Genomic DNA, 23,724 nt, shown 5'->3' on the forward strand with positions numbered 1-23,724 from the left:
CCAGTCAAAAGTAGAAACAACGACGAATGGAATGTTGATAATTGTAAATTGTAGCTGCAACAAACAGCTTTAGTTGCTTGTTGATTGGGCTTATTGGGGAACTGAAAGTTACGGAAGCAGCATTGATTGATCCATATGTGCAACGTTTTGAGTTAGGTTCCTTTATATACTTGCATTTGTGTGTACCAGTAACACACAATCGAGTGCAAAGCTTTACATTGTTTAAGGGAACCAAACAAACCCTGTTTTTATATTATCTAACTTCAACCTTTTGTTAAATAGTATGTTTAAGTGGTAGCCAATAACAATTGGGTGTAGATTCGACTTCGTATGGAATCGATCCAGAAATTTTCAGATATGAAGGTTAGTACTAAACCAATCTGTTGCCCAGAAGGATTGAAATGGAAAGTATTGTGCTGTTTATTTGGGTTTGTTAAATATACTTTCTGGGTGTACACTGAAACAAGTGGATATGATGGGTTTCAAAGGTATTTAAAGGATATACCCTATCTTGAAGGACCTAATACTGATACTTCATTGGAAAATCATTCGGAAAAATTATAGTTGAAAGTGCTTTTAATATTTACTTTATTGGGATTTTTTTTAATTTAAAGCTAAACTTTTTGATAACAACAATACAACTCACACTTGAAAATCGTTTAATCCAATAAAAATATTTAACAAAAAATTATAATGATCAAATTATGAGTAACATGATGCTTAAGAATAAAATGCTAACATTGTGTACACTTTTTAGTGTTATTTGGTAGCATGATGGTAACCTATGTAATGAAATGCAAATGAGTTACGGCTTAAATGAAGGATCAGTGGTCAAAGGAGGGTGTTTTATACCACCCTGAACCACCCTAGCGACAATACGCCGTACAAACACGAAGAACAAACACTTTCGTAGTTCAAAATTACGGACGATGAATGGCTGAACAGTATTGGGCTTCAGGACAAGTAATAAGTACAGTAAATTCGTGATACCTATTGTTGGTTTCTTTTCCTTGCAATTTAAAATGCATCTTAATTATTTATAATAAGTTATTTCAATTCTCCTGAGTCATTTACTTACAGCATTTAAAATATTGTGAACTGTACTACGGATAAATTAACTTTCTGATTTGAGACTAACTATTTAAGAACGAAACCTTTTTTCAATTTCAATTAATACAACATAAGGCAATGAATTAAACTAAATAATGTTGAATTAGTAGTTAATAATGTGATATATATAAATTACAATATCTTCTCTTTAAACACGATTTCTGAATGTTTCTAACCCTTTGTTGTTGCTAAAGGTGACCCTCCTTGACCTGATTATCAGGAGAAAAGATTGCGAGAGTTACATAATAAAATTGATATCCAAATGGTAAATATTTAGCTTTGGTGAATTCTGAACTGATTGGTGCTTTACTAAAGAGTATGTCCATCCGAACATCTATCATCAGTAGGTCCATGATAGATAGATGATGATAGATAGTATAATTATACAGAATTCATGAAAGGTTGTGTATTTCTATTTTAACAAAAACTCAATCCAAATATAAACAATAACACACAAAACATATGTTGAACAATTACCATATGTTATTGATATATTAACTACTACTGTCATCCCTCCTTCACAAGTCAAATTGATTTGGTTTTCTTCTAATCCTTTCCCCTCGTCTTACAACAGGAGTTGAATCATTGTTATGTAATTCTGACCTGGAAAATTTACCTTTATTCACATCATGGGAGATTCTGAATGACTTGTCTCTTCTTAGGGACCATGAGTTCCTTCGGTATTCTCGTCCATCACCAGTCTGGATTTTGTACGATCGAGGTTCAGGACCAACTTGAACAATCTTTGCCCTCAGCCAACACTTTGGTTTGAATCTAAAGAGTACTGGTTCATCGAGTTTAAATTGATCAGGCTCTGTTTTCCTCACATCACCGTACAGCTTCTCTCGTCTTTTAATTTTTTCTAGCTGTTTTGAAACATTCTTTATGACCATCGGAATAAGGTGGTTGTTTGTAGATGGAAGAAGAGTCTTTGTCCTCCTACTCATCAGCCGCTGAACCGGGGAACCTAGGTTACCTCTTGGTGTGTTACGGTGATGAAGAAGTGCAAGATAAATATCGGACTGTTCTTCTTGACACTTGAGGATTAAGTTTTTCCCTTCTTGGACATACCTCTCCGCTAGCCCGTTGGATCTTGGAAAATGAGGAGTAGAAATTCTATGATTAAATTTCCATTCGGAAACAAATTTAGTAAATTCCATAGAAGCAAAACATGGCCCTCCATCAGTTCTTAGTTCATCTGGAATACCATGAGTTGCAAAGTACTTTTTTAGGTGTGTAATAACAGTAATGCTACTTTTGTTCCTTAGATTTTCACACTCAAAATATCCTGAGTAACTATCAGCAACTACTAAGAAGTCTTTACCTCCACATTCAAAAACATCAGCTCCGATGAACTGCCATGGCCTCACTGGTACTGTTTCTTGAAGGATCACATCTTGAGGTTTATCTCGTTGATATTTGCTGCATACATTGCACCTTGCTACATATTGTTCAATATCTCTTTCCATATTAATCCAATATACATAGTCATGTGCTGTATTAATTGAACTTTGAACACATTTGTGAGGACGGTGAATATTCTGTAACACTTCATGTTTCATTTCATCAGGTATAATCAAACGGCTTCCTTTAAACAAAAGACCATCATAGCAACTTAGTTCTTCTCTGAAAGTGAAATATTTTACCAAGTCCTTGTCAACAGTGCTTCTTTCTTCGGGCCATCCATTCAAGATCATTTCCTTCAACTTAGAAAGCTCTGTGCATTTTCCAACACTAGTTCTGATTCGAGAAACTGTATCAGAAGACATGGGAATTATCAACTGAATATCAAAGCTGTGAGGTTCATCATCTTGATTGTCATTGTAGCAATCTCTACTCAAGGTATCGGCCAGATGAAGCTCACAACCCCGCTTGTACACAACTTTTGGTCGATATGGTAATATTTCCAAACACATTCTTTGGATTCTGGGAGGAGCATCAGACAACGGTTTCTTAAAGATAGCCTCCAAAGGCTTATGATCTGATTCAATTATCAACTCCTTGCATCCCCATACATACTCATGAAACCTTTTGCAAGCAGTCAGTATTGCGAATGTCTCTTTTTCAAGTTGACTGTAGTTCTGTTGTGATTGAGTCAATGCTTTGGAATTATAAGCTACGGGCTGCCCAGATTGTAACATAACAGCACCTACTGCATAACTGCTTGAATCCACAGATAGAGTCACAGGAGAGTTGGGGTCATAGTAACGAAGCACAGGAGTTCTTTGCAGTTTTTGCTTTAACTTGTTAAATGCTTCTAGTTGTGGCGTATCCCAGAACCAAGCCACATTTTTCTCAGTGAGAACTCTTAGAGGTTGAGTATCAACCGAAACATCTGGTATAAACTTTGATAAGTAAGTTATACAACCTAAAAATCTCTGAAGCTCAGACAAACATGTGGGTTCCTTCATTCTTGAAATGGCTGCTACTTTGTCAGGATCAGCTTGTAACCCTTGGTCTGAAACTATGTGACCAAGAAATTTCACCAACGGTTTAGCAAATATACACTTTTCTTTGTTAAGTGTAAGTCCTGATTCACTGAGCTTTGTCATTACTTCATTCGTAATCTTTTGCAGGTCTTTTTCATTATTACTGTGAATGAGTATATCATCCATTGAACACTCTACATTCTTTATTCCTTTGAGCAAGTCTGACATAATATACTGGAACACTTCAGGGGCCGATACCAAACCAAAGGGCATGCGTAAACAAGAGTAGCGCCCCCAAGGTGTTGAAAAAGTTAGTAGTTTGGATGTTCTCTTTGTAACTTTTATCTGCCAGAATCCTTTTTTACAGTCAAGGATGGTGAATAAAGTAAAACCATTCAATCTAGCTGAGATGTCCTCTAATGTAGCCAATGGATAATGTCTACGCTTTACATTTTTGTTAAGATCAGTTGGGTCAATGCAAAGACGTATTTTGTCTCTTTGTTGGACTATGACCATAGGAGACACACAAGGAGTAGGCTCACTTACCGGAGTAATAATCTTGTCTTTTACCATTTGGTCAAGTTCTGCTTTCACTGCGTCACGTATTGGATGGGGTATTCGCCTGGGTGGGTGTATTTTGAAACTAGGATTTTCCACAAGATCAATATCATACTCAAATGACTTCAAACACCCTATTCCATCATATAATCCACTTAAAGACTGATCATTTATACCAGCAATCCGTTTTACGAACCCTAGGGTTTCACATGATACTCTTCCTAATATTGACTGATGCCCATTTGGAACTATTACAAACAAGACAGTGTCTTTATGAGACTTTTTGGTTACAACTGGACAAATGGCTTCACCCAAAACTGGCGTTTTTTGGTTGTTAAAAGAAACAAGGCATTTAGTTGCAGAAGGTACAATGTTCAGATTACAAGCTAGTGCCAAATCATGGGAAATAACATTGCACTGAGCCCCCGTGTCTAATTTAAACTGCACAGTTTTGTTATTTGGCAATTCCAATAATTCTGTCCAATCTTGATTCTTGACTGGGTTAGAGATGCAATCAACATGCAACGGATAATCAGAATCTTCATTCTCTACAACCTCTAAAACATCAGTATGTTTACTTTTACTAGGGAGATTCTTTCGAGTTTTACACATCTTAGCAAAATGACCTTTAGTCAAACATTGATTGCAAGTTCGATTAAAAGCTGGACATTGGCCTCTAGAGTGTTGTAAACCACAACGTTTACAGTCAAAGACTGAATTTTGTAACGTAGGCCTAGAAAAGGAATCATCCCTTTTAACAACATTAACATTTCTAGGGCTGTCAGAGGATATTTCTGCTAGCTGTTTCTTAGCTTGTTCATGTGCCCTACACTTACTAATTGCATTATCTAAGGTAAGGTTCTCAGTAGAAAGTAACTTTTCCCTTAAGCTAGAATCTGATATGCCAATTACTATTCTATCTCTAATCAAACTGTTTTTTAGTTGCTCAAAATTACAAGAATTAGCTTGGTTAACCAATTTTGTAAAAAAATCTTCAAAACTTTGATGGGTTTCTTGTGTAATTTTGTTGAACAAAAATCTTTCAAACACTTCATTAGATTTACCAACAAAAAACTTATCAAATCGTTGAACAACTTCATCTAATTCAATATCTTCATCATCCATGAAACCAAAACTGTTATATATATCTATAACATCTGGGCCTAAACTAGACATAAATGATGCTACCTGTACTGCATTAGATTTCCTATCAAGGCCAGAAGCTGTGTAGTACCAGTTCCACTGTTGCTTCCATTTCTTCCAAGAAGGAGCCATCTGAGTACTTGAAACCACAAGACATTTTGGTGGCTTTACATTATTATCCTTGTCTTCTGGATGGTTTGTATGGATATCGTCATCTTCCTTAAATTCATACCTTTTATTTCTATTCCGTGTGGGTTTCGACACCATGTCATTAGATTAATTATTAAATAATTATACAGAATTCATGAAAGGTTGTGTATTTCTATTTTAACAAAAACTCAATCCAAATATAAACAATAACACACAAAACATATGTTGAACAATTACCATATGTTATTGATATATTAACTACTACTGTCACAAACTAGTGTTAAATGTTCGTTTTAAACATTGATAAGGGTCTTTTGAATTTAAAACAGCAGCATAAGTTCTAATTCTCCATTATGTAGTTCGGCTAGTAAGTAGTGAAGGCCCATCATGGTTGTATATGAATTCCTAGGCAGTAATCGCAGCTTAGTGTCAGCTTAAGTGGCTATGTTACCGAATTTAGTTAAGGTTCTGTTCAATACTTGAATATGTAAACCCCCAATATTAATTCAATTATCAATCATTGAGATCGGGAAGCCCAGGTGCATTAACCCAAATATGAGTGAAGGATGAGTGTAGAATGGTATGAGATGATATGTGTAGCTCTGTTACTGACTAAGATCAGCTGTTTCATTAGTCAGGATAAATTATTCAAAGCCAACATTCAACCGCACACTATAATTAATTTTACTGAAAAAGTATCCCTTTCAATTGAACCATTTTACTGCAACCAGCTACAGTTATGTGATGAAGAAGAAGCTCTCAATAAATCGGCAATATCTTTTTCTCAAGATAATCAATTTATCCAATTGTTTGGTTTTTACATCTGTGACTTCAACTGCAAAAGATATTCACAGACACAACCAATTGGCAATGTGTATTTGCAAACCTCAGATATTCATAGTGATCACCTCTGGACTGGGAAGGATTGCGAACAAGTCTCTTATCCAATTAGAGCGTGGAGCATCGGTCTCACAGAGTGCGTCCAAGGCTGACAGAATTGTCCTTAACAGGATAATATCTCGCATCCTCCAGTCAAATTGACCGCCTTCTGAGTGATACAGACGCCAGGCGACCAGACAGTCACGGTACTCAAGGAATTACAAGGGAATTAGTATTGACTGTACACTTTGTGTATAGTCAATAATTGTATTAGAGTACTTAAGACAATCAAAATTCATGTTTCTAGCCTCATCTGAGCTGGACATAATGTAAGACTAAAAATTACTTACGTAATCCTCGTCACAGCTCAACGAAATATGTGTCAATTTACTATATGTTTAGTTGTTCAAGTGTAAAAGTACCTGACGCTGACTGAAACATGTACTAAATTGACATATTTTGTTGATCTGTGACGGGAATTACGTAAGTAATTTCGTCTTACAGTACTCAAGACTTCTTTACTTAAGACAGTTGATACTTCGTCATACGGCCAGAAATTACAAGTCACCAAGACCTCACTCGTGAAATTACTAGATGTTACTCACCACGTCACTAAAAATATTGTTAGATCATTAAAGAAATGTCAAGGTTATTTATAAAGACGTTGTTAGATGTACCTTGGATAGAATACTTGACGGTACTCAACATCTTGTTGGATGTCTCTTAAGACATCACAAAACGTTACTTCAATTGCCAAACGATGACTTAGAGGACTACCAGACAATACTTAAGATATACTTGACGTTACACTTAAAATTACCAGACGGGTTCATTGTTTTTTTCACTACACAGAAGGAATGAAGGAAAGTGAAAGAGAAAATAAAAAAGAAAGGAAAATCTGTAAGAAAGATGAAGAAATAATAAAACTACTAGTTGTTTCTCCCAAAAAATTGCAGTCGTACTCAAGAGGTTACCAAGATTTCAAGAAATCAAAAGACGTCACTCAATAATCACCATACAAAAACGTAAATTATTTGTTAAACTATAATCGTTGGAAATATGTTGGCCCAAACATATCTACTAGGACAAAATAGCATGAACAGTATAAAGCTTAACTTTAGTAAGTTCTCATGAAATGGCTTACTTATCTATTGACTTGACACAAAACATTTAGATTCATTCATTGTAAATAAGTGTAGCAGAAGCAGCAATTTGCAATGTAGCTTGCAAATATCAGTGACAAAGCCACAAGAAGCGAAGGTCAGACGACAATATGAGGCGTGTCGGGTCCTCCCTCTGTGTTCTGTCACTGGCTCAGGACAAGGTTATCTATATAGAGTAGTTCAGGTGAAGCAGATAAACGTGCCATAGAAGCACAGACAATGGAAAGTATTATATTGTCTGTGATATAAGTCACTAGACTCAATTCATACACTCTTGCTTTAGCAGTCTTGGTAGTTCGTCTACAGAATTCGAACTATCTTCTAAATCAGCCTAAGAACTTCTTGTCAGGATCACACTTCTATATCTTATTTCTATATCAGTAGGACACTTATATATCTTTACAATGTCCCATATCTTGCTCACATTCTCTGTGAAAACAAGATGGCGCATGAAGGGTAACTTTCGCGTTTTGGACATCTTTAACGTACTTTAGTTTTTCTTTTGTCCACGAGTGACGCCAAAGGTTCATAGAAACTTCAGAGACACTCTGTAGAATGAGCGAGGCTTACTTGCACTTTGTTAGATATTTTGATATTTTAAAAATAGCCCACCATATTTCTAATGACCATGGAAAAGATCAATCTATTTTTTCTTCAAAGTAAAATATTTTTAATTTTCCTTAAACCGTGTATCATCTGGACAAAAAGTCGGTAACAAACTGTCCAAAGATTCTAATTATTTGACATTGAACTCATTAAACGTCGAAAGCTGAAATAATTGTTTTCAAAACGTTAGAACATGTCGAAAATGGCAAAACTGCTTAGAGCATTATTGCTATGCTAGTAGAAATTGGGGGAGAATCCAAAAGTGACCAATAATTGAAAATACACCCTTTATTATTCGATTTAAATCCTTGAAAATTTGCTATAAAGTAGTACCAACACTACTTCAGAAGGCTGGCGCCGACAACAATGTCATTACCAGGTGATTTGCCTGTAAACAGCTGGGTTAAGTTACATTGCGCGCGCATTCGCCTCCTTCTCCCGGGCTTTAATACGGCCGTGACGCACGTAATCCGGCGTTGCCTAGCAACCTTATCCGTCGGTGGCTTTTAATTTGTGGTTATCACCATCACGGTCGCCACTGATCTTTGGATGTGTTTTTTGCTTGGAACTCGCGATAGTAAGACATGTATTTCCGCAACAAAATAGTGATATGAAATTTAGATATTGAAATATAATTTCACATGTTAAAATGTTCACTCACGAAAAAATTAAACATTTTTATCAATGCTATAACTTTAGTACTTTGAAATTGTCCAACATGAATTGAATATCACGTTCTATTGATGACTTATGGTCTACTAGAATTGCAACGCCAAATGTTCAATAGTACTCCTATAGTATTCTTTTGTTAGTTGAACCCAGTATCATTGTATCTATCTGGCAGTATAATTATATTGTATATAAACTGCGTTTGCCAAGGTTACCTTACATTATACTATTAAAGATAACAATCTTCAGACTCTGTATTACACAACAAATCCTATAAAGAAATTTAGAATTAGAGTTGCCGTTATCACAAATTTTAACCGGGAAATCCATGCCTTGTTAATCAAGAAAAGGGTCATTGCACAAATTGTGTCAATTGGGTCAAAACTTGTTTCTGAGGCAAAACTAGTGACGGAATACACTTTTACCTTTAACAGTTGCGTTTTTTACAGGCACTAGGCGAATAAACTTATATGTTTACAATAAATTAAATTTGTTGATGGTATGCTATACCATAAAGATCTACCTACCTCAACCATGTTATAAATAACACTACAAACAGTGAAGACTATTTAAAAATCCACTTTCACTAACTGTTTACTATATATTCCTCCTTTTCTGTGGTCAAACATTGAATTGAAGGAGTAGTTGAAATTAAATTATTCAGATGACCCGTTATAAAGATAGTCGGTCAGCATCACTCAATAATTGAAAGTGAAATCTAGAATAAGCTACTAAACACTTGATATTATCTTGAATTAAACAAATTACAGATATTAGTAAAGAACCCATCCAATGTTACGGGGCGAACCCTGAATTTAATTACGTTCTTAGTTACCATTCGTCCCTCCAATAGGTCATTATCATTAAAGTGACAACTAAATCGGAAAAATTGGTGCAATAAGACGGGTGGAAAAGGGGTTTTACAGTGAAAATCTGTTTTGTATGATTAAATCCTTAGATAGGTAAAAAGGGGTCACAAATCCAATCTGTTAATAATTACAATAAAATTATCAGCTGGTAAAGTGGAATAAAATCACTGATTCCATATGTCATTTTGAAAATGATGTTTGTCCCAGCTGTTTACAAATCTTCTTGTCGTGTCTTATTTAATCAGTATATCCGATTGAACGTGATAACACCAATAGTAGACAGATTAACACAATTGACAAACAAGCACTCTTTTTGAAAGCCGTTGAGGCGAAAACTATAAGTATCACTTGACTCAATTAAGTTTAAATTGGCCGTTACATTCTGATAGTACACCTTTTGCTGTTTTACCGGCTGATAGTATAATTGATATCAGTGTAGCGCAGGACGGGGCGTCGACGTTGTCGTCTGTCACTGATCAGCTGATCGGGCGCGCCAAAGCTGCCAGTTCGCGCCAAAACCTCCGCCCGTCACCACTGCCATCATGACAGTCTTGCTACATTCTGCTTTGGGCGCCGTTCTCGTACTTCTGGCGTTCGTACAGACAGGTAGACTAGAAATTATGTATACAAAATTGTTAAAACTTAGCTTTTAACAATAAATTAGAGAATTTAGAGACGTAAAATAATACACATTATTAATTAGTAAAAAAATATAGTTCTAAGCGAACAAACATAATAGTACAGTACTAGTATTAGATAAAATTGTGCGCACTATAAAACCATCACAACTATTTAGTGTGTAATGTGGGACTAGTCCTCCATCAGTCACAAGAATTTAATAAGGAGAAGATAATTATTAAACCATTATAGGATAAAGTTGCTAAGTAGGCCTACAGTAATGTATACTAATTTTATTGAAAAAAACACAAAATTTGAAATATTAATAAGAGAACAAATAATTATTCATATTAGAAAAGCATGTATTGCAGCCTCAACTGCTTAAATTACCAGTGCATTGAGTCGCTCTTAACTTGAGTTAACAGTTAACTATTCCATTAAGTCGCATAAGGTCTCGCACCCTTATAGAAGAAACATGACGTACTTAGCCTAGTAGTATTGCAAATATGGAGGAATTTAAGTTAAAATAATACAGATTTGTAATAATAGGTCACGATGTGAATCATATATAATAATTTAATTCTTATTTAGAAAGTATTATACATTGCAACGGTTTTCCCGCAATATGGCATATTTTTACATTTTGAAAGGGAACGGTAGAAACCCTGGTCTTTAACGTTGATCTTTTTGTTGGATAGCATCATTAATTCATAACCCAATAACAACTTATACAGCATCCAAAGTTTTTTTTTTTATATTAATTAATTTCAAACATTAAATAAAAAAAATTCTTTCAGTTTTGAAGGAGCAAGATAGGACTTGTTAAATTTTCAAAGGTAATATTTTAATTAAAATGTGCATATATATTATAGTTTCGTGTATTCGAATTATTATTAAGACGTATTTTAACAGACAACATTCACTTTGTTAACAACAAAACCATTTAACTTTACAAGTTTGGTTTCAGTCTCCAACTAATGTTACAGTTTAAATCGTTAGTGCAAATCCATAATATAATATTTTATAACAATCCAACAATAATTCACAAATACTTCGCCTTTTCGCCAGCATTATATGAATTTCCGACACGAACGGATTTAATAATTCAGTCACTAATGCTTGTTTCAAGAGGTTTTTGCAGGCGTATCTTTTTAAATGATTTAAAACTATCCTAAAACTATTGATATCCTAAAGCTAAGTAGTAGGCTAATTACTCGTCAGTAAAATTCGTAATGGCTGAACAGTCTTGGATACCTACCTGTTATATAGACAAAAAGAATGAAATAATTATTTTTGTCTATGGTTATACCCTGCTCTATGGTTATACCCAATAAATTACTAATATATCAAATACACCGAAGTTATACCCAATGTAGTATGACGATTTGCTTTACTTTAGTTCAGGAAAGATAACTCCTTTTCGTCTAAAATGCAACAGACTGTGATAAGAATAAGTCTAAACCTGGCTTGAAACTACTGATAACCACACCTAACTTAACATTTACACAAGTTATGCTATCTGAATACAAGACAAATGTACACTTAACGCTTTTATCTTACGTTTAGACTAGGAGTTGAATTAAGGTGTTAAATTACATTGTAAAACTGTATTATTGTTACGACAAAAATTACATCACACTACAATTAATTTACATTCACCATCCTATAAAAATACATCGATAAGAAATTTGTGTATACTAAATTACAGGTTAGTAAACTAAATAATCTTTTGTTTTTATCTAGATTGTTTTACCAAGTAAATACACTACTTCATTTGAGCGAATTCACCACTATATGGAATCGCTATTGTAGCTATTGTAGGTCTCATGGTAAGACCTAGTCCCGAGAACCGTTTTTGTAGAGCTTTAAAAAAATCTTTTAAGTATACTGAAGCGTTGTTAACGTTGGCCTAACGGTTACGGAGGAAGAATATGTAAATACAATTCCCACGTTATTCTTATGGAGAACAAATAAATGGTTGTATTTTGCTTGTCCACAAATATTTTTATCGAATTTTTGCAAATTTGTTTACTTTATACTAAGCTCTCAACATTTCAATAAAACACACCTCATTGCCTTCCCTAAATCAGCAAACCTAAGTACTCATTCGTGTTATTTAAATAGGAGATGAAAATCGGAAATAAATTAATTTTAAGGCGATATTTTAGTGGAAATACGGCCAGGTAAATGGAAATTGGCTTAGTCTTCAGGTTAGCTGCAGCAAGGGTGTTTGTTTTGTAAAAGCTGGTCGTCAAGCAAATTAGGTGTGACATGAAACTATTCAAAACCATTACAGTACTTTTAAATACAATTGTTTGCATCTCTTAAAACTTAAAAACATATTTCCTGTCAAATATATTACTGCATATCAATATTTACTCACAATCCATGTACGCGATCAAATTTCCAGATGATTAGTAGGCAAATCTTCAGCTATCACAATGCAATAGGGTGTTAATCCACTCTTCCGAGGACTTGAGTTAATCCGTTGATAAAAGTGGTAATACATATTACTTAAAGTTTATAAATTAAATCCACAAGTTATCTTTACAGTGCGATGACTTTGTCTTACTATAATTACAGTGCAGTTACCTTGTATCCTTGATATTTAAACCTACCGAATCATTTGCTTGTTAGTGTTAGACCATTGTTTTATTCGAAGTTTTAAACATTTTCTAATAAAAATATAAACTGATAGAAATCTAAGTGTAGTGGCAAGTCTTATTAAAAAGTTAGTATGTTCCCTTTAAGTTTCAAAAAATACAAAATTGTAAATATCTATTAACCAGCTTACATATTAAACATGTTACAAATTATAAATTAGGCTGATTAAACTAATGATGCATTTCTTAAAATAACGAATTAGCAGTTTACGCAACGATTGCGTGAAGATATGTAAACAACACTAGTAGAAATTTAGGTACGAGCCTTGGCGAGTGTTTTATTTGCTAACAATGAATGACACTACTCATGACTTAATGCTTTCGTTTATAACCTCTCATTGCCACTGACAGTGATGCAACGAATTATTGTACTTCTTTTAATCTATGATTGTACCAAACAATAATTGCACCATTCAACAATTAAATTGGCCTGAACAGCTGATTAGTTAAAGTTCGAAGCATTAGAATTGTATTTCTTTTCTCTCAATCCTTGAACCTCATTGGTGCGTTACCTGTGTTGTTAAGTAAAACAAGACAATGCTTGTTAAATAAATAAACAATTGTAATAAGTGAATCTTTTCAATTCTAAGAACTGGACTGAAACGCCTAGTTAAAAAAAACAGTTCTAGGTAAAATATGTTACAAATTATAAATTAGTCTAATTAAACTTTTGATAGGTACACTTGTTAAAATAACGTATGTTTATTTCGTCAAAGATTATTAACTTAAATATTTTTAGGTTAAATTCTTTATCAGTCTTCTTATACATTGTATGTTAATTTTTTTTTATTAATAGCATTAATTTAACACTTATAGCATGTATTCACAAAATCTGATTGATTGTTTAAACATTTTAACCAGTTAAACTGTTTCTACAATATACATTTATTTTTACTTTTTCACTTAATGACACTGGTTATCAAAGAATACAGTTCAATATATTGATTTTTCCAAACTATGCAAATCATTCAATTGGTCTGTTAGTAGGAATATATATTTTTTTTATAATTAGTTTATAGATAAATTGCTCACTTGAAAAAATAATTGTTTCATTAGGTATTTGGAATGTAAATACACTTATGACTAGTAATTATTCCTAGTTCATTTTCATACTACTGGGTATTAATGATATTAAATAAACTGTTACCTGTTTAATATCCTTTGATTTTGTCAGATGGCGACCGGTTTCGTGACGACGGTCACATCATCAGGTCGATCCCCGTAGAGCGATTGAATACACTTGAAGTTTATACAAACACAGGGCACATTATAAATTACTAGCAGTCATACCCGTCCTTCGTACGGGGTTGGCATATAAGTATAAAATGATTATTCCAGTTATACTCAAGCTTTGCGTTTGCAATGGGGGAAGACACAGTTTGATAAAATTTGCTTCTTTAAATTTACAGTATACTATAGTATGACACATCTACAATAGTCATAATGTTCTACCACTTCACCTAAACAATAGAGAAAAACAAATTTAAAAAATTTGCTAAATATCACAAATTATTCATGAAATCAAAAAATAAACATAACTGTAAACAATCCTACTTTGACAGTTCTCATTGCTTACCACAGTTTTTTGCTGCTGCTTAGTTCAAATTAGCTGTTTTCATAAATGATAAAAAAATAATAGTGCTGCACCCTGTTGGTAAATCTTATAACTTTTAATGCTTTTGCAAATCATAGAACCAACTTTTTCAGTTGAAACAGCTGACTAAATTCTTTAATTCCCTTTAAATATGAATACTCATAAGGTTAACATGGGGAACTTCAGAGCCACTGGGGCGGAGCCCGAAAGGATTTTTGAGATAAGAATATGCCTATATGTTAATCGGGAATGTGATCTATCATCATGCCAAATTTCAGCCCAATCCATCCAGTAGTTAATGCGTGATTGAACTTCAAACAAACAAACAAACAAATAAACAAACAAACACACAAACTTTCACATTTATAATATTAGTACGATTTACAATTATTTTTCCGAACTGTGATAGAATGCATCGTGATATTATTTCGTATTATATTTTATCATAGAGAAAATAGAATTAGCATAAGTTGTGGCGTCCACCACTAGGAGCGCCTTGTAATTACGGCACTGTGTAACTACACGGCACTCCTAGCGGTGGACACCAGAACTTATGCTAACCGCAGTAGGCACTGTTGTCGGTCTATTTTTAATCCTTTGTCTATGATTTTATTAACTCTTAGTTTGTGTCAGTGCCAAGGTTGTAAAATTGGATATACAAACATTATAATATTGGAAATACAAATATTTACAAAATCAAAAATTAATTAGGCACTACCACAAATATTTTTGATCAGAAAAATAGTTCAATCATTCACTATCATATACCACAACAATACACTTTAACTAGGCATATTCAAATAAATTTCCTTAATGAGTATATTCATTAATAGAACTAAAATAAAATAAGTACAGAGTTCAAAATTATTTAAACTTTATCTCAGGAATTGACATGTTAATAGTTTTTAACGTACATTTTCAAAGTCAATAAATCCTGTGTTTGTATTTTGATATCATTAGCTGCGTTGATTGTCCTCAATCAATCTTCATTTATCCTCATGATGACAGGACTTGCAGTGGCATTGAGTGGGGTGAATTACAAACAAAATGTATTATCTTTGAACTACCAAACGAACGTTCAAAGACAAATCCAGTAATCCAAACAATTTCGCACATTTTGACTGACTTGAATGTTTGTTTGTCGATTTGTGAATGCCAAAATGTCTTTGAATTGAAATGAAATCAAATGAAATTATGGGTATTGTCGTTAAACTCATTACAAGCATTGTCAAGCGTCACAATCAATACAAAATCAACATGTTACCGTACATTGTTTTCTGCAACAAATAAAAATAACAATTACAAATTAATTTTTTTTCAAGCTGACTCTTTTACGATAGTACATTTCATTCCTGAGGTCATATTTGGGAGGGCATTAAAAAAATACAGAATTTTAAAACATATGATTTAAAACCAATAATTAATTGAAGTTTTGTTTCTAAGAATGTTCAAAGAATTTGTAGATTGTTTTGTATTTTGAGTTTGGTACAAGATGCTAATAAAATTAATAGTTTTTCCTAAGAAATAGCAATGTATGAAAAATGTAGTTAGACGGAATAGTAAGAAGACCTACTTCAGAAAAAAATTCCTGTATGATTGTTATGGCGTAAGACTTCATAGAACGCTAATGGCTTCCTTTTGCATTCTAAAAATTTTTATGTGGACGTTTTTCGATCCCGAATGCCATCTGCATAGGACAAATGTGGATATACTGTACAAGAAACATTTACAGTCAGCAAAACTTCTTTGCTCATACATTTTGAAAGTCTGTGAAAATAAATTTGTGAAGATCCTACCCAGTCACACAATGCTGGGCTTTAAACCTGATGAACAGAGAAATTGTCTTCCGGGCGTTAGTGCTGATAAGCCAAGAATTTGCCGCTTCTTATCACCACAGTCGCCACTGACTAGCCCATGTGACTCAGTAAGGATCTTTAGACCTCTGACTGAACAGAGCAATGGGCCGGACTGGAAGTTTATATAAATAATCTTTCTCCGGCTCTCCTAAAAGTCCATGTTGCCGAATCTTAAAATAGTATTTTTTCACCACTAGGTCAGGTGTTGTAAATCTTATCGACCCGAACTCAATTTTCAACCGACAAAATGAGTGAGGGTTGAAAATACACTTTTCCCCCTTGTGATGAACTAAATTTTTAATCAAACTGCAGCATTATTAAGCGAACTAAGGTAAAGAACGAAAATACTTTTCATGTAAAGATAACCTCTCAAAACGACGCGACGTTCAACTTTTCTTACATTTTTCTTCCTATTTTATTTCTATTTATCCTATTTATTTAGTAAGTAGTAACATAGACTAATGTGAAAGTTTGTGTGTTTGTTTGTTTGTTTGAAGTTCAATCACGCATAAACCACTGAAATTCTTTATTTATACACATTATTTTGCAGCAATTAATACATTAAGAAGCATTATATTTACATAAAACCTCAAGATAAACCGTCGATTTCGACGGGGTTCTACTAGTCTATATATTAATTTGAAACTGTTTTTCTTTGTGACAGCTATTTTGAGAGAACGGCTGGGCGTAGAAACTCGGTAGAGGTGTCTAAAGAAAGGTCCTGGTCTGTAGATGAGCCATCAAAAGAGAAACATGGTGAATTCCCTCGGGGCTCTCCCCCAGTGGCCTTTAAATTCCCATGCCATGTTATTCTTATGGAGGAAAACGAGGTTTTTGTCACAGCTAATTTGAGAGAACGGCTGGGCGTAGAAACTTGGTAGGGGTGTCTAAAGAAAGGTATTGGTCTGTAGGTGAGCCCTCAAAAAAGAAACGAGGTAAATTTCCTTGGGGCTCTGCCCCGGAGGCCTTTAAAGTTCACTCTGCAATTTTGTTTACATTTCGACCATATGGATAATTTTACACTACTTTTAATGAACCAGCTGTTAATATTAAAATTGTATTGAAAGGTCTACTGAAACTGTAAAAATTAAATGCTTACATTATTTATGATTTTAAATGGATTCTCCACTGCATGGCAAGTATTTTATAGTTTCAACAAAATGATGAATTTATGATACGTTTTAAATGTTTTGTTCAAAAATCTATGCTTTAGGCCTATTGCTCTTAGAAAATTTTAAATTATGAAATAAGTGTGACAAATCAATTTCAAAGGAACATATAACTACTATTCCTTATCGGGTTAGCTTATATATATTGTAAGGTTGGCATTTGCATTTTTTCCTACTTTCAATCACCATTTATTTTTAAATTCAAGAAAGAACACCTGAGATTCATTTATTGGTATAACAGTTTTTGATAATCGGGTTGAAAATTGTGTCATAGAGATGAGTACGTTGAGGATGAGAGCTGTGTTCAAGTTTTGGAATAGACTAACTACGGAGTCTATGGTTTTGGTAAAGTATGTGAACTAATGTCAATTCAGGTATTAAAAAAAATGTGTATACAGTTTTTACTTTGATGTACACATTGTAGCTAGGTCGAACAATGCATCTAAACCTCACTACATACAAAACATTCGGAAACACAACAGTGTCATCACATCTCATCGCATTTGCATAATTTGTTACCAATGCTGGACTAGGTTATGGATTTGGTTCCGCAAATGTTCAAGATTTGTGATAAAATTTCCTACAATTATGGTTCATTCCAATCCACGAAATACATGCACAGGTTTATGTGATCAATATGGCCAAGGCAAAACTACCCCATAAGTTAATAAATTATCAAGTAAGAACAGGATGATTAAATACATGGGTCGATGTGGCAAGAGAAGGAATTAAAATTGCTGAGATCGAAGTAAGAATGTTACTGCTTTCTGAAGAATCAGATATTTTTATCAAACAAAAAAACTGATTTAATATGCTGATAGAATTCTGTATTTTTATGACCAAAGATGAAGATTACTTATAAATCCGGATACAATCTGAATGATTTTCCTAAAGCAGATGGAATTAGTGGTTAGTAATAAATATTGACTCTTTCCGTAACATGATAGACTAATTATATGAACTCATTCTCCCATATAGTGAAAATGGCTTTGATATGAAACTCATGAACAAACAATTATAAGACTCCAAAAAACCTTTTGGGCAACCTAAAGCCGACAAAAAGGTAGGAAATATTGTGTTAAACGAATTCATCAATCACGTTTTTTAGGGAACACAATCGTCATACTTATTATTGCCTATCCTCCCTTCATTTAACTAAGATTTTAATGACTTCACTCTATCCATCGCAGTTAGCAGAATTTACATAAAACCTCAAGATTAACCGTCGATTTCGACGGGGTTCCACTAGTTCATATTTAAATGGAATTAAAGAATTTAGTCAGCTGTTTCAACTAAAAAAGTTGGTTCTATGATGTACAATAGCATTAAAAAGTTATAAGATTTACCAACAGGGTGCAGAACTATATTTTTTTTTGCATTTAAGTAAACAGCTAATTTGAACTACATCAAAAAACACTCTGATACTCAATGAGAACTGTCAAAGTGGGATGTTTGGCACTCACAGTTATGTTCAAGTTTTTAATGTCATGAAAAATTTGTGATTTTTTATGAATTTGTAATAATTTATTTTTCTTTATTGTTTAGGTGAAGTGGTAGAACATAATGATATGGTAGATGTGTAACTCAGTATACCGTTAATTCAAAGAAGCAAATTTTATCAAACTTTGTCCTCCCCCACTGCAAACGCAAAGCTTGAGTATAACTGCAATAAGCATTTTTAGCTTATAAGCCAACCCCGTACGAAGGACGGGTACTCTGCTAGATTCAATAATTTCGTCTATTACGAACTGTTGACAAGAATCAAATCAAATCAAATCAAATCATCTTTATTCCATAGACACAAATTGTGAAAAGTACAATAGTGTATAGGCTGCGTCAACAATATTCAACAACAAGCTACAGCCGATTACACAATCGATACGTACTTTCGATATATGCAATTGCTTACAATTTATGCCAGCTGAGTTTTACTCCCTAGAGACTAAAGCCACATTTTACTCACTAGGGAGAAGAAGAGCTGTTTTAGACCCGCAACGCATGTATTAAAAACAGTTTTTCTGCAGTACAACGAAAACCTTTTACATATATTTACGCGCATTTAAAAATACACCACCTCATGTCGTATATTTGGTTTCCTGTTTTTCATACTCCTCATTCAAACTTCATCTCTGCTAGGACTCTGATAATTTAAAGAGGAAAATATATAATTGTTCAATGGTTCCAGGAGAGGCCATCAAGTGCTATGAGTGCAACAGCTACAACGACACAAGATGTGCTATGGAGAAGCCTCCCGTCGAGCTGGAGAAGGACTGTGTGACCAAAGACACGGAGAAGATCAAGCACACAATGTGCCGCAAGATTGTGCAGACGATCGAGTTTGAGGTGAACGGACGTAAGTATCTCACCGTAGAAATTGCACGAGTAAACAAATTAAGTATACAATGAGGGAGAATAACACATTTTTAGGTACCATTCATCACCGCGGTGGACCATAAGCTTAATTTTTTAAGTAATAGAATTGACTATACACAGAATAGACTTACCATGTAATGTAAACATTTAAAGTCAAGAAAATATATGAAGTTTAGGACCATCTCACCCACGGCCTTTAACTCCAGTTACAGGCCGCGGCCTTCGAAGTGGCAACATCGCAAGAAGAGTTGTAACAGCTGTTTTGTTCGGAAGCAGCTAATGGTATTTGTGTATTTACGAAAGCTACTAGCGTCTAGACTGCCAGTGCAAGTCCGAGGAACGGAGGATCGTGGATCAGATCATACCGGCGCATCAGCATAGCTTATCTAACTGTTCGCGGAAAATTGTTATCTGTATCACTGTTGCTGTCAAAACGTATAATTTGTAGATTAAATTTGAATTAAATATAATTAAACTATCATAACCTAACCAAACTAACCAAACTTGCTGATAATGATAAACGCGAATGAAGGTTTACTAATCGAAAAATTGCTCTGTTCTAAAAATAAAATTAAAAATGTCTCAAATTCAATTTTACAATCTTTTAATTATAAAATTAAACTGTCATAACCTAACCAAACCAACCAAACTTGCTGATATGAAAAAAATTGTTGACAAAAAGTTAGTGCTCCCAGTGGGATTCGAACCCGGCACCATCAGATAATCAGCCAGACACGCTATCCACTACACCACAAAGGCTCATGACTCAGTTCGGTTCAGTATCGAATCGTTGCAGTAATGGTTGACGTCACGCCATCGGCACTGAACGGTGGTGGGGGGTTTTTCGATCTGATCCACGATCCTACCGATCGGCCGTTCCTAGGAGTTGCACTGGCAGTCTAGATGCTTATACGAAAGCTTGGTTACTGGACTCTGAAAATATTGACTCCCCTTTAAATATACAGATATAGATTTTCAATTCATATTGTTTTGTTTTTCAATAATTATATATGTTTTATTTTCAATATTTTAATAAATGTATGTTCCTAAATTTAAATCAATAAAGTCCTAATTAATGAGAAGATGCCACCTGTCTGCCATGTTATCTTATGGGACGTCTGACACTAAACAACCCTACTTGCGACGTTGCCAATTCTACCTGGCCGTGATCTCACCTGAGGGTACTGAATATTTGGGGGTATTGGGTTTGATATGAATTAAAGTCAATGCGGTTTCATAGCAAACATCTGATTGATTTATCACTTCCACCATAGAAAAAAATAATTAAATATAGACCGCGGCGCTCCCAGTGGTGTGCGCCAGAACCTATGGTAACCAAGGTAACCACTGCCATAAACAAAAATAACTAAATATATACTGTGTTGCGGTTACCATGGTTACCATAGCTTCTGGCGCACACCTTTGGGAGTGAGAGGAGCTACGTAGCACGTAAGCCGTAACGACAAGGCACTCCCAGCGGTTTGCGCCAGAACCTATGGTAACCACAGCACGGCTGACGGTCTATAATTAATTCTTTTTGTCTATGCTACTGCATGGCTGACAGTCTATAATTAATTATTTTTGTCTAACCTTCCACTTGACACAGAATATTGCCATTAGTTGGTAGACCATCTCAACTGATTGCACCACGGTTTTTGGCTTCAAATTTTTATTACATAGGAAGTCTATTCTGTGTATTATAGTCAATGGTAATAGCCTAATATTATTGCATTAAGTAATAAGAAGAAGGTGACCAAAACAATGCGCAGCCTAGCCTAGTCTAGCTAGATCGTAGCAGTAGCACTAGTCCTGAAAACATTTAGGGCGAATCACGCTCTTTGGGATACAACTATTGGTTATTTTTTATACATGTATGCATATATTAAACATGACCACCTTTTTAGCACCACACATGATAAATCAGTGCAGTCAAAGAAAATGAGTTAACTAAAAGTCAGTCCGCCATGATTGCAAGGGGTAGGACCGGTTGGTTCTGATCAAGATTTATGGAGTAAAAGACATTTACTCCATACATCTTGGGTTCTGATTACCGGGACTACATGATACTATGCCACTTGAATCGCTACTCAACCTTTTCACATAGGCTACTATTTTATATGCCTTATATCTACACTCAGTTTACAATCATTGGTACACACCAACCATCCACACTGACCACTTTTGCCAGCACAATATGTAAATCAAACGATAATCTACTTCTAGTACCTACTTGACTACAGGTTACAACAATCCAGCAAGGCTTGAGTAAATACTGTACAAAATTATGGGACTTAAAGGTCTGATGATCAGCATAAGTCCTTGTAGACTTTTCTCTTAGGACAAGGATGTAATTGTCGAATACAACTTTACTTTAATTCCACCTAAAATATAGCAGTGTTAGTCGTAGTACAGTAGTTGAGGATGAAAGATTCTTGAGTTTTCCTCAACTCGAACTATTCTTCTTCAAAGAAAAGAGAAAACTACAATGGCCTTGTATGGCCAGATATCGGTTATGTCTAAAAGACTTTCTATTTTGATATCCATCATAGTAAGTGGGATTTAAATGGTGTAAAGTGCTGTTATTACACACGCTTTAATTGACATAGACATGAGTCAATTAGTGGTAGGGCGCATTAGCATTTAGACAACTTTCAGAGGAAAGGAGTGATCGATGAAGGAGCATAATTTTCAATTTAGGCAAACAATCTTGGCCGGTTATCCTTCAAAACATTCACCAAACATCAATATTGACTTGAACCGATATGTTGAGGATCCTAAATCAAGAAATATTATGATGTTATCAAGGTGTATTATATAATCTTTGAGAGTCTACCTGATTGATAGCAACTTCTACAACATGCACCTTATATGTACTCTGATCAGTTTTGTTTTACTCCCGAACTGTTATGCAGTTCAGGCAATCCTGATGGGACAATTTTAATACATCACAAAACGGTCACATGAACAACGCGAGACTCGTTCTGGGAGACGATCACCAAGAAATAATTAGGCCTACTACAATTCTTCCCTCTACTTAATCTCCCAATATAACCTTGGACACCTCTTTACAAGGCCGCGGCGGGACAAAAGTGGCAACGTCGCAGCCCCGGCCTACCGAACAGCTGTTGCACTAATTCATAATCGAGCGTCTGTGCAATGTTTATGTTTACACGATTCGACCGGTGCGACGTTGCCACACAGCAACACCGTGGCCTTGAACTAGAAGAGGCTATTAACGGGATTTTACTACCATACAGTTCAGGATGTTGTATTTAAATTCAATGCAACGGTTTATATTGCTCTTTAATTTTTAGATTACTATCACTATTGCAATGTGTCTTGGATATTATTGAGGAAAACCTTATGATACTCGGAAGGCTGTCCAACGTTATTCAGTCTAAGATCTAAGATTGTGGGAAGGATTTTCAGTAAAAACCACCGATGAGGTATTAGAAAAGATAATCTACAAAGTATATGACAATAACATGACATTTCTGGTTGCAGTCCAGCCTGACTCCAGGGTGATCCGCAGCTGCGGCTGGGACGAGTCTAGCTACAAGGGTCGCTGCTACCAGAGGTCCGGCTTCGGAGGACGCCAAGAGGTTTGTTCTTGCACGTCAGATCTGTGTAACGCCGCGGGCGCCCCTTCCAGCGCCCTGGCCGCCATCGTCGCATCCCTCGGGCTCGCCCTGGCTAGCTACACTTTATAGCATCTCGTCTCTCCTGCCATCCCCTACAGTACTCTACCCATTGTACATTAGCCATTATTTATGTGACTGTCCGTCTTTTTTGTGTCGTTTTAAATAAAGTGTTGTTTTTCTACTGATGTTTTAGTACCTGATACCTTTACCATTGTACGGTGCAGTTTTTGTTGT

The 23,724-nt window shown here is 34.8% G+C and overlaps 1 protein-coding gene across 1 annotated transcript; it reads left to right on the forward strand.

Moving 5' to 3' along the window:
- Positions 1–10,041: 10,041 nt before the first annotated feature.
- On the forward strand, positions 10,042–23,671 carry LOC128990253 (ly6/PLAUR domain-containing protein 2-like). The gene is made up of 3 exons (XM_054412565.1): positions 10,042–10,182; positions 19,662–19,829; positions 23,354–23,671. Exons 1-3 carry the CDS (start codon positions 10,119–10,121, stop codon positions 23,557–23,559), a joined length of 438 nt encoding a protein of 145 aa, XP_054268540.1. The 5' UTR covers positions 10,042–10,118; the 3' UTR covers positions 23,560–23,671.
- Positions 23,672–23,724: the final 53 nt, after the last annotated feature.

The sequence above is a fragment of the Macrosteles quadrilineatus genome, unplaced genomic scaffold (assembly GCF_028750875.1).
Source record: "Macrosteles quadrilineatus isolate MER2022 unplaced genomic scaffold, UCM_ALF_1.0 Scaffold_3__2_contigs__length_128488019, whole genome shotgun sequence".
Lineage (NCBI taxonomy): Eukaryota > Metazoa > Arthropoda > Insecta > Hemiptera > Cicadellidae > Macrosteles > Macrosteles quadrilineatus.

Coding starts and splice junctions, on each gene's coding strand:
- LOC128990253 (XM_054412565.1), top strand. CDS start 10,119: ATGACAGTCTTGCTACATTCTGCTTTGGGCGCCGTTCTCGTACTTCTG. Junction 10,183..19,661: donor TCTGGCGTTCGTACAGACAG/GTAGACTAGAAA, acceptor CAATGGTTCCAG/GAGAGGCCATCAAGTGCTAT. Junction 19,830..23,353: donor CGAGTTTGAGGTGAACGGAC/GTAAGTATCTCA, acceptor TTCTGGTTGCAG/TCCAGCCTGACTCCAGGGTG.